Raw genomic sequence first — 12711 nt, forward strand, 5'->3', positions numbered from 1 at the left:
AGGATTACCACGTACATTTGGTATGCTGAACTGGTAGTTTCTCAATTCAGTAATCCACCTTAAGACATCTATGATGATTTAACTTGATCTTTTTAGCCTGTGGCCTTATGAATGTTTGAATTATGCTCCCAGGGGATCAAGCTTTAGTACCTACCAGTACCAAACCATTTGAATAGCTTCTGTATAGACCAAAATGGATACGGAGCCTGTACAACTTCCTCCTGAAAGCTAGCAATGATTCATGATATAGGAAACCTCCAAAGAGGAGAAGGGGGGTAATACACTGCTACTGAAACTTTTTTTAAAAAAATCCTTTACACCACATCACATGCTGTTATCTTTTGGAATGATCAATGCTTGCGGCAAGTACTCATGCCAGACACCACATCACCAAACACAAAAATGGTAAGGGTGTCACTTTAAACAGGCTTTATTCTATTCATGATCTCTCTCTGAAATGTTGGCCATAATTTTATCCACACCTGCAACATCTCCTTCACATTTGTAAGCAAGGCATGTGATCAAATTTCCCTTTCCCCTCTGTGAACAGACTTTTCTTCCTCAGGTGCAGTTCTGCTGCTGAAAACAGCAGCCCTGCCTCTCGTTCTTTTCCTGGTAATGCCCAGTAATAGAAAACAGCAGACATGACATCAGCAGCGTTTCTGAGCTTCCACAGCCTACAAGAAACTGCCACCGAAGAGGAATGAGGGTGGTGAGACTCAGGAGTAGGAGGAAGCCAGTTCACACATTGCGTATTTCTAGACGTTAGAGGGGAATACTAAGGAGACAGGACTTTTGCGTCTGGCAGCAGCCACAGATCTCCCATAAGGTCTCATTCCAGCTGTCCAGTCTATTACAGCAAGTGGCTCTCATCCACACAGCATATTAAAAAGGCTACAGCCTTTCAGTTTAGTAATGGAAGTCGATCTACTTGCTGCCACAATAAATAAGATTTTTTTAAAATAAACAGCGGGACCCCATAAAACAAATTAAAGATGCCCTGTAAAAAAAGAGAGAGAAAACAAAGACCAAGTTCTCAAGCACAAGCTGCAGTCCAGACCCTTCGGCTTGCACTTTAACAAGCCAGTTAATAATGGCTCTGTTAGTTATATTATAAATCTAAAATGAAGCAGCAAGAGATAAAGCTAACAAACAAGTCATAAAATAAGGTTGCTACTTGTTCCCAGTGATTATTGAAGCTGTAAACCTGATCCTAAACCTAATAACAACTTTGGGAGGGTTTTTTTCCAGTGTTTGTTATATTACAAAGTACAAATATCCAAAGATACTCAAATCACAGGCTATGGAGACCCTGGGTCTTTAAAACAGACACTATTCTTTTCTCCCCTTGTTGCAGCAGATTTAAACGAAAAGAAATACTGGCCTTAAAGCAGGATACAGCAGACACACACTACTTATGGCTACTAAAAGTAAAGACAAGTAGTGTAGACCTCCTAGTAGACTGGAATATTGACTGGTTCAACCTCACTCGCCTTTCAGTCATCCAAGTCAAATGCAGCCCAGTAGGCCACATATTGTGATTTGACATTTAATGATAACTCAGTCACATTTTTTGCAGCCACATTCAGGCAGCAAAAAACTGCAAGCTTATCAAACCACTGGTGGTGTGTGGGGTGTATATATGGCTGGTGGGTATCAAGCTGTGTAGGCTCGCTTAAGAGGCTACTGTTAATGTGACTTAACAGCAGAGAATGCTTGAAACTTCTGTTACAAGGGACGTATTAGTACCTTATGCTGTTACACCCTTCCTCAGGCATACACATGTGACTTGTACCAGAGGCAGAACATTCTAAGGATAGAGCATGGGGCAGTGGGTACTGCTGTTACAATTTCCAGGAGTCACCTGGCAGAAAGGACAGGTTCTTTGTCAGTGCATATTATGATCTCATCAAAGAACCCATTACCATATCCTGCATCCGAGGAAGGGAAGACAAGGCTTCTAGGGGATATTGTTCCACCTACAGCCAAGCTCCCTTAGAAAAACAACCTAATATACCAATATTATTCTGTATGTGGGTGTAACAACTCGCATGAAGTATATTAATATGTCAAATCCATTTCTTTTGCTCATACCTAAAAGGACCTGAAATACGCAGAGAATATATTTTTAAACTCAAATAATCACCCACAATTAAAGTGGACTAAAAATGCTCTAAACAACATATTTTTATATCTCCATTTTCTCAGTTCAGATTAGATATGATTGATATCAAATCTCTTGCTTCTTTTTCATTTCTGACATTTTGGGAGTAGAAGCACACAACAAAACAAAATCCTGAATATAAAAAAAACCTAGATATCCATCAGTGCTTTAAAAAAAAGTCTAAATTGTAGCTTAAAGGCAAACAACCATTTGGCCAAACTCGGAACGAAGGACAACACCAGCAACACACCTAGGAGCATATGCCATGTACAGTAGTAAAGACCACAAGTCCCAGTAATTTATCCAAGTAAGTTTGTGAAGCCATTTTGTATTGTGCAGCCTTATGGACTGAGCAGAAAAGCCCTCTTGAATAGTTCGGTTTTGCATAGTTTGTGGAAGGCCAGGAGAGTGGAAGTTTTCCTGACTTCCTTGGGCAGGCAATTCCACAAGGCAAGAAAATACATGTGCAGGCAGTTGATATTGCCCATTTGCAGCTTGGTTCCTGCAGAAACCCCTGGCTGACATGAGCAGAGCTTTCGTGGCAGAGCACAGGGACAGAGGCGGTCCTGTAAATAAGAGTGGTCAAGACCACAGAAGGCTTTATCTGTGATCGCTAACACCTTAAACTGAGCTCAGTAACAAATGGGCAACTAATGGAGGTCTGCAAAATGGGAGTAATATGCATGTTCCATCTAGCTTCCGCTAACAGTTGAGCATTCTGGACCAATTGGAATTTCTGAGTTGATTTTGAGGGGAAACCAATGTACAGTGCATTACAGTAGTCTAGTCACAGTGTTACTTTGGCATGGAACCAGGTGGCCACATCAGGCATATCAAGGCACGGGGCCATTTTCTGGGCTAGGCTGAGTTGGAAGAAATACTTTTGTGTCACATGAACATACCTGTATGAAGCTGCCTTCTACTGAATCAGACCATCAAAGTCAGCATTGTCTACTCAGACCGGCAGTGGCTCTGCAGTGACTCAGGTAGAGGCCTTGCACATGACCTATTTGCCTATTTAACTGGAGATGCCAGGGATTGAACTTAGGACCTTCTGTACCCATTGTTTGGATATCTGAAGTGGGACTCAAGCCACCTAGAGCTTTGTAGGACAAAACTCAGTACCCCTTGGTCACCTGACAAGCCATAAAAACAGTGTCAAATACGCCAACCAAGGATTGTGGAAGCATGGTGTAGGCATGTGATATTCTTCAACCTGCATTCAAAAAAATGCCTACAGTTAGAAAAACCCACAAGCAACACTGGTTACACTTTTCAAGTTCTTCACACAGTGCATCAGAACAACTGAAATGTATCGGTTCTTGTAGGTTATCCTCTGAAGATGCCTGCCACAGCTGCTGGCGAAACGTCAGGAAAGAAAATACCCACGGTCACACAGCCCGGATAACCTACAAGAACCGATGAACTTGGACCGTGAAAGCCTTGGACAATAAATTGAAATGTATATTTGTAAACGTGCTACAAGCAACTTACTGGAACAAGGAATTTTTTAATCTCTTCCAAGGCATGACTCATCCGTGAATAAGCTTCCCCGGGTGGGGCAAACACTTCAATTAATACATGTAGTTCATCACTCAAGTGTGCGTATTTGGCTTCCCCACTCTTCCTTAATTCTTCTTCCTGTGGAAGAGCATATTTTTAGAAATAGAAATCTATGCACTTTGCATTGATTTAGCATTTACAGCGAATACAACAAAAGGGCATAATCTAGGCAGACTTTCAACAAAATAAGACCCTTTGAGAAGCAAAAATCTGCTATAAATTACTTGAAGATCTGAAAATCACTTTTGAGTGTTTGAGTGATAAAAACCAGCATAATTACCAGAATAATCATCTACAACAGATTTTAATCAGCAAAGAAAAAACATTAAATACTTCAGGGATGCTTTGAAATTTTATTATAATGTAGTAACTTACATTTAAAGGCAAAGGTTCCGGATTTTTTCCAGAGCAAGTAGCACTATGGACTCAGCAAATAAGATATGGAGATTATTACTTCAGTTCAGAGAACTAGATGTGTTAGTAAAGGGGTTTTGAAATACAGCCTTCAGGATGTGATCTCACATGCGATGGACATTGGTGGTGTAAGATCATGTGGTGAATGGGGGAAAAGCCATCGAAACACTTGACAATAGTGCAGATCATTTGATGGGGGAAGATCCGGGATTTCTTTCCCCTCTCACTTTAACAGCTGTTTGGCATTATCATAAACAGCACAACAGAAGAGATCCCTTCAAGGCAGAAACTTAACAACCTATATGTCAAAATGTTTCCAGCAAGATGGACATTGCACGATATTGTAAAGGAAAGTGGTAGAGTGGTAGAGTGCCAGGACATGGGAATCTGGGTTGAAAGACAGATCAACAAGTATTTGGACCAATGTTTTCTACGTTCAATTTACGTATAAATATTTATATCCCACATTTCTCCCCAAAATAGATCCAAAGAGGCTTACATTATTCTCTTCTTCCCCATTGTATCCTTACAATAACCCTGTGAGGCAGGTTAGGTTGAGAGTGCGAGATTCGCTCAGGGTCACTTAGAAAGCTTCCAGGGCAGAGTGGGGATTTGAACCTGGATCTCCCTAATCTTAAGCAGACACTCTAACCACTACACCACACTGGCTCCAAGTATATTTGCTGCTATACTACACTAGTTTTCTGGTTTGAAAACTGAACATCCCAAAGTTAAGAATTGTTTGTAGAACTTCATCTTCATCAACCTCATGATAAGTGATCTAACCATATAAGTAAACATGAATATTCAGCTAGATTAGTCTAATTCCAATACTTGTTATCCTCTCAGTCTAGTTATATTCTACATCAGTAGTTCCCAAAGTGGGCAGAACCACCCTCTGGGAGGCGGTGGGATTACCTAAAGGGGCACTAAGAGGAAAGGGGGCAGCAGGGGGGTGATAGAGGTGGGCCCCTTCAACTGTGTTGTTGGATAGGGTAGTGGACACTGAGGTTGAGTTTGTGGAACCAAGGGAGCGGTGGCCCAAAATGTTTGGGAACCACTGTCCTACATGGATCCCCATTTGGAAAATGTAGTGTGAAGGCCAGCATAAAAGGTTCTGCCTCTTGTGGTGGAGGTTTCCAAGAGAAAAAAGGTGCTGCTTTTCCACAGGACAGATTTATTTCCACATTTATTTAACACACTTCTACAGAATAGGTTTAAAAGCAGGTGTCAGAATGATTACACAATAAAACAGAAAACCCAGCACCTAAATTCCAGCACCTAAAATTCTAATATAATCAAACAAGCTAAAATCAATGCCAGTCAGTAGTAAGCTGCAATGCTGAATGAACAGCATGGAGAACTATTTTCTGTTTTGTATCTTCTGGATAGCCCTGACCTGGATGGGCCAGGCTAGCCTGATCTTGTCAGATCTCAGAAGCTAAGCAGGGTCAGCCCTGGTTAGTATTTGGATGGGAGACCACCAAGGAATACCAGGGTTGCTGTGCAGAGGAAGGCACTGGCAAACCACCTCTGTTAGTCTCTTGCCATGAAAACCTCAAAAGGGGTCGCCATAAGTTGGCTGTGACTTGAAGGCAATTTACACACACACACACACACACACACACACACACGCAAAATACCTTTGGAAGAAAAAGGGAAACAAGTTTTAAACAAAGGTAATTTTAAATGTGCAAAGATATTTCCTTATAATATAGTAGTTCTTTAATGGTAGACTGTTTAATCTTATATCCCATTTCCCTGTTATCACTTTCTCCACATTGTCTCATACTCCTGTTTGAAATATATTTCATGTACCCCAAAAGTACACATTTGTGAACTGAGAGGTGCTATTTGGAAAATTTCTTTTTCCAAAGAAAACTTAGTAATTGAAGAACGAAGAACAGAAAGCTCATTTAATATCAACTATAGAACCAGAAAATGCTCACTGACCCAGAGAATCATTTTTCTGCCCTGTGCTTAAAAAAAAAAAATACAAAAGATATCCTTAGTTAAGAAAACATAGTCATTGATATTTTTTGTGAGAGAATAATGCATATTAACCCAATGGTTTGGAACTATTCTGTTAGTACAGCAGCAGCTTTTTCAAAGGAACAGCTTTTCCATCTGCAGAGGAGGGGATAGTGATATCTACCAAAAACCTGCTGCAGATTCCCAGTTTGCCTCCTCCCTCATTTTTCCTTTGGGTCTAAATCTTAAAAACCATAATTTCAGTGGGGAAGGTGGGGAAGTTGCCTTTCTCTAGCACAACTCTAGTTGCACTGTTTAGGATCCATTTCAGTAGACTTTTAAAGACCGAAATAAATTCTCAGCACATCCACAGTGCCTCCACATATTGAGCGCAATCCAAAAAAATATTCAGTGGACATTTCACCGAAATCAGTGCTTAACTCTCATTGATTTCAGTTGGATTTAAGCATGCTTAATCTTCCTATATTGATTATTGATACTGAGAAGTATAGACTCTTTTAAAAAAATCAGTTGTTTAGAGGAGTACATCCAAATGCACATTATAATGTATGTGATTTATTGACATTGCTTTGTTATGAACCACAAAGAAAGGCAGGATATGTTTTAATAAAGAAATATGTATTCAAATGCACATTCAGATGAAATCCATGTTGTGTGGTACATGCTTAAATAAGTATTTAGATGTGTCAACCACCCTTTCAACTCCCTTTACAAATTGTCCTAGGAGGGGATTGAGAGAATGTAATCAATACATGCATCTTCTGAGACCAATTCTTCTCTTCCATGCTCTTTTTAGTTGAAATAGTGCAATCTCTTCATAACTTAAATGACTAGCTATCACCTAGAGCATTTGCCTCTAACTCAGTGGCTCCATAAAACTGGTCAAGAAGAGACCGCAGGCAGTGGCTACACCTGTAAAACTCAGGACAGAATGACCATGGGACCTCAATCAAAGATGCTCTCTAGCCCTCCACTCAGAGTATGAATAACTAATACTTGGTCCTCTCTGTAGCCCCTTATGTTTTACCATGTGTATGACAAGAATGCACTACACACAATTGTCACAGTACACACAATCTCTGTTTCATTTGAAAAGTATCAGTGTTTTGGTTAAATTCACTTCTCTGGGTAACTAAGCTTAAAAATACTTTACAGCATCCCAGCTGAATCTGCTGCCGGGTCTAGATTAGAGATGTGCATTCAGATATTCTGGTCCAAATATATATCTGAAAAATACCGTATCAGCATTTTCCAGATATATCTGGGTTTCCAGATGGTATCTGGGATTTTTTGAGATACCAGGAAATGGATCCAGGAAAATCGTGGCAATATTCAGCAGTAACCAGAATACCAGCAGCCAGCATTTTAAGGCTCCCAGAAATGTTTTTACTTTATTTTTACTATATTGTATTGCCAGGGCTTGGTATTTGCTTGCCATGTTGGGTTGGCTTTGGTTCTGCCCTTTGAAATTGGTTTTGTGGGTTTTGCAACATTGTGTTATTTGTGAAAATTGGTTTGCAATGGGCTTTTTCATTTGCATTGGATTCTCCTGTTTGACACTGGCTTGGATTCTCTGGTTTGACATTTGTTGTGTTAAGCTTGCCACTTTGTCCCAGACTTAGATGTGTTTATACCCAGTTCCAGATTCTGTTTCTAGAATGTTTTTATTCCTGTTTCTTTCTACAGTGTGGTGGAGGAAACAGGAATTTGTGATGGAAAATCCCTTGCGGTGGTGCCTAGTCTCAGGAAAATGTCACAATTATTTATAATCATACTTTTCTTTGATTCTGGTCAGAGGCTCAAGAGAACCCCCAAGTCATATACACCTGAATCCTTTGCCAGTTTGCACAAGGCAATATTTTTCAATAGAGGTCTTGGCATTTCTTTTCCTAAAGACTTGATGGCCCTTTCATTATCCACAAAGTCAGAGTCTCTACATTGTGGGTTACTAAGGAATAACTCACTAGATTGAACATATTGAGAGGAGACTTCTTTCTGAAGACACATGTTGAGGACTGAGTTGTCAATATAGACCAATTTATCCAGTGGGCCATGTGAAGAACAGAAAATGCAGGAAAGAATATGCCTATATTCTGTTAAATTCAGAGACTTCAGGTGTGACAAAAAAAATCATACAGAGATAACATAACACAGCTGCCTCCCTGGCTTGTCCATTCAAAACTAGTAGACTGTCAAGACATGATATATTTGTGAGGTCTAAGACTTGGAAAGCAAACAGTGCTAAAGCTTTACATAAAATAATACAAATAATCCAGGATAACTCTCTATGCCTTCTGATCAGGTCATCTTGTCAGGACAGCGACTAAACCCCTGACTTCAGCTTAACTTGTTTCTCTGTAGTGGGTGGATGTCAGCTATGTGTCTGTTGCTATGTACTCCTGTGCTGTTGGTATACTCTCATTTCCTTGGGATTAGGTCTTTTAAAAACGTCCTTTCTCTGATGGCAGAACAAAGGAAACTCAACCAGCTGCATCAGGGTAATCAACACTCCAGACTCACCAAGAACTATAGAGTTCAGAGTCATTCACCTACGCTAAGTGTTCTGAATATGTGTCTGAAAACATAGCGGGTAGAGAGTCTTAGGATCTGACTTAGAAGTTCTAAACAATTCCAATTAAAAATGCATATGCACACACTGGCCCATGCACACCCATACACATTCACACACATTCACTCTGCCTTCCCAGTCAACCAGTCTTGAAAACACATACCTTTACATCATGAATACATGAGGTCTTCCTTCCTCTCCACAAACCACAAAATCACATGACTTTATTTCCCCCGCCCCCATGTGAATTACTGAGATGGCTTGACATTTTTCATTACTTTATATGAGGTAATAAAATGTGCTGCTTGTTTTTTCTTTCTTTAAAAAAGCGTGAAAAGCAAGATCAGCAAATAAATAAATACATGAACAAGATCAGATTCCTCAGCTGTCTGCAGAATTACTGCTTACGGTCAATTGCACAGTTATACTACTAATATTCTTTTCTGCCACCTGGAACATTGCCAGTGTATCAAGACCAACAGGGTCACATGCATATTATGTAATACAATTTATTCCTAACAGTGTCCTTGTAATTTTATGTGTGTTTACTGGCCGTGATTAACATGGAAGTCATCCAACATAGAGGAAACTTCAAGACAACCATTTATGACTTCAGCAAATGCAACCGTGCATTCTACGAGTGGGTTATTGGATGGAGAAAAGCAAAGTATTGGGGTGGGGGGGAGTTAAAAGTCTCCAGAAGGCTGATGTTTCTAGTTATGAACTTGGGAGTAACAACTATGTGCTGTGTAGAGAGGAGAGTGAGAGCGCAACATTGCCCTGAGCTATGCTTACCGCTTCTCATCTTTTACGTCCGTTGCTCTGCTGGCATTCATGTGTGACAGAGCTTTCTGAATGATAATGTGATGGTGTGTGTCTGATGAACCCTATAAAAGTAGCAAGTCCTTCAGTTAGGAATCTGGAGCAGGAGCATGAAACAAAGCCCGAGTCTGATGCTATTGTTTAACTCTTCATACTACAGAAGTGGCACATTATTTTCCCACCGGATTGCCAATAGATCTGTTCTACTTCTTCTGTGACATTCTTACTCAGGAACTGATTACTCCAGTTGTACTCCCCGAGGAAACTCCTTAAAATAATGAAATGGGCAACTCAGAGATACTCAGAATTGGAAAAAAAAATCATTCCCCCCCCCATCAGTCTTCTGGTTTGCTAGAGCACCACAGCATCACCTTTTCAGCTTAATTCTAATGCCACTTGGGCAGAAATTTATTTAAATGAGAAGCAAAAATGCTTCAGCTACCTGCTGAAGAGCTGTATGTGCAATCCTCCTCAGTTACCAGCAGATTGTAATGTTCTTGGCCTGAGAAATGTAAACTACGAATCAAATACAACCGTAGTGTAACAAGTTAATTAGTACAGGTATAATTCCTTCACCCAAATGGCATCCATAACACCATCCAATTCACTGAATGTAGTTGTGCGTGTTTTAAGTGCTGTCAAGTCATTTCCGACTTATGGTAACCAATGAATTAATGACCTCCAAAACATCCTGTCATTAGCAGCCTTGCTCAGAATCAGATCTTGCAAACTGAGGGACCTGGTTTCCTTGATTGAGTCAGTCCATCTCATGTTGGGTCTTCCTCTTTTCCCGCTTCTTTCAATTTTTCCTAGCATTATTGTCTTTTCCAGTGACTCTTGTCTTCTCAGAATGTGACCAAAGAATGGTAGCCTTGGTTTAGTCATTTTAGCTTCCAGGGAGACTTCAGGCTTGAATCTAGTTACATGTGGCTATTAACATGCATGGGAATGTATATCTGAAAACACATACAATTAAAGTAGTGTACAGCAGACAACATGCCTTCAGACATGCCTTCAGACAGATATTTGAATGCCCACCAGATTATATGCTGATAATTGCTGAACCAGCAAGTGATATAGGCAAGGGTTTTCATGAAGGAATTTCCAGATCTGGATCTGTGTCAGCATATGGTGAGAAGTGTTTTTTAGATTCTAAGCATTTAAGGCTGGCTTTGAGAAATTAGTGCTACTTTTACCAGGTTGGATTCTACCAGTTTACTGCTGGTGGAAGCAGACCATTCCTTGCTTTCTTCTCCTTCCCTAGCAGCCCCTTCTGATTCCTGAAAAGGCTATGTGAGGAATTTAGTTAGGGAGTCACTGACAATGGTGGTGGCAAGCCCTGGCAGGTGGAGGCAGCTGCAGCCATGGGGAAGCTGCTGATGTCATCAGCTTAGGGTTGCCAACCTCCAGGTAATAGCAGAAGATCTCCCGCTATTACAACTGATCTCCAGCCAATAGAGATCAGCTCACCTGGAGAAAATGGCTGCTTTGGCAATTGAACTCTATAGCATTTAAGTCCCTCCCCTCCCAAACCCCACCCTCCTCAGGCTCCGCCCCAAAAATCTCCTGCCAATAGCGAAGAGGGACCTGGCAACCCTACATCAGCTGGCAATGGCTTGCTGCAGGCCGTGCCAGCCAAGAAGAAGCCTTGCTGGGGCCAGAAGGGCAGGAGACTGTCACAGCATTAGGGAGGGGCTGTGGCTCAGTGGTAGAGCATCTGCTTGGCATGCAGAAGGTCCTAGGTTCAGTTCCCGGCATCTCCATTTAAAGGAGTTAGGCAAGTAGGTGATGTGAAAGACCTCTGCCTGAGACCCTGGAAAGCCACTGCCAGTCTGAGCAGACAATACTGACTTTGATAGACCAAGGGTCTGATTCAGTATAAGGTAGCTTCATGTGTTCATATGTTCAAGGAGCCCAGGCAGCCTGATGGCAACAAGTGGTGTGATGAAATTGCTCAGCCAGGGCTGAGCGTGGGCAGACTGAACATAGAGGTGGGGGGAGAGCACTCCCCAAAGCCCCAGGCTGGCATGTAAGCAAGCAGGAGAAGGGAGAGCTCAGAGGAAGCCAGAACCTGTCTTCCCTCCTTTAATCACCTCAGGACAGGTGGTACCAGGGCTGGATTGGGCCCAGACCCAAGGAGGTGAGCCCTGGGGTCTCATAAAAGGGGGTCTCTCAGACCAGGCCACAGAGGAAGGAATGACAGAGCACACGAGGCAGGACAGAGAAAGAGTTTGAGAGTGAGCCAGTCCTGGAAAGGAAGAGGAACTGGGTGACTGAAACTCCTCTCCATTCTGAGGCCTGCAGGAGACTCTGCCTGACCCCAGCAAAGATGGTGGAGGATGGTTGGACCGGGCAGGTGTGGAAAGAGCCTCACAGGACCGAAGCATCTAGCTACTTTCCTGCTGTTTATTCTTTTAAAAGTAGAAGTCAGGACTGACCCAGAACAAATTAAATTAATTAATTGTTGGAAATTACAAACACCTTTCAGTCTAATTGATGGGCCTTTCTGTTTTTGAGTAAACTGAGCAGTCTTCACTACAGCAAGGTTAGGCAGGAGGTTGAGCCAGAATGTATCATTTTTAGGTTCCCTGGATGGGCGTGTTGCTCTCCCATTAAAATTGTGTGTAAAGTGCCATCAAGTCGCAGCTGACTTATGACGACCCCTTTTTGGGGTTTTCATGGCAAGAGACTAACAGAGGTGGTTTGTCAGTGCCTTCCTCTGGACAGCAACCCTGGTATTCCTTGGTGGTCTCCCATCCAAATATTAACCAGGGCTGACCCTAGCTTCTGAGATCTGACGAGATCAGGCTAGCCTGGGCCATCCAGGTCAGGGCCCCATTAAAATTAGTGGTACCCAAATTGCTCAATGTTGGTAACACTGCGCTATGAGCTTTAAAATACTTGTAGAAGCACCCCAAAACTCCCCCAGAACATAATAAAGAAAATTAGGTATCAGCAGTCTGTGGATGTTAAATCAGTGAATACTAGTGCACTAAGCATTACCAATTATCATCCAGATCATCCTTCATAATTAAAACTACTCCCTTTGATGGTACTGAACGGATATAAAGGGCACAGCCATTCAAGTGATTTTGAGGGCTATAATACCTGCATCATTTGGTAGCTGTGCTTCAGTCATAGTTATGCAGATCATGGCAATTATTTTAAGACTTGCCCCCCCCCAATA

The 12711-nt window shown here is 41.6% G+C and overlaps 1 protein-coding gene across 5 annotated transcripts in view; it reads right to left on the reverse strand.

Annotated features, from left to right (window-relative positions):
- KHDRBS2 (KH RNA binding domain containing, signal transduction associated 2) overlaps positions 1-12711 on the reverse strand; it is a 430380-nt gene that overhangs the window by 206821 nt on the left and 210848 nt on the right. For all 5 annotated transcript variants that reach the window (XR_008933669.1, XR_008933671.1, XR_008933670.1 and 2 more), the window contains exon 4: positions 3659-3805. Coding sequence is in view for 2 of the 5 variants with exons in the window: in XM_056856626.1 (XP_056712604.1) it covers positions 3659-3805 (147 nt within the window). In the remaining 3 variants the exon portion in view is untranslated. The remainder of the gene's footprint in view (positions 1-3658; positions 3806-12711) is intronic.

This window comes from Euleptes europaea, chromosome 10 (genome assembly GCF_029931775.1).
Source record: "Euleptes europaea isolate rEulEur1 chromosome 10, rEulEur1.hap1, whole genome shotgun sequence".
NCBI lineage: Eukaryota > Metazoa > Chordata > Lepidosauria > Squamata > Sphaerodactylidae > Euleptes > Euleptes europaea.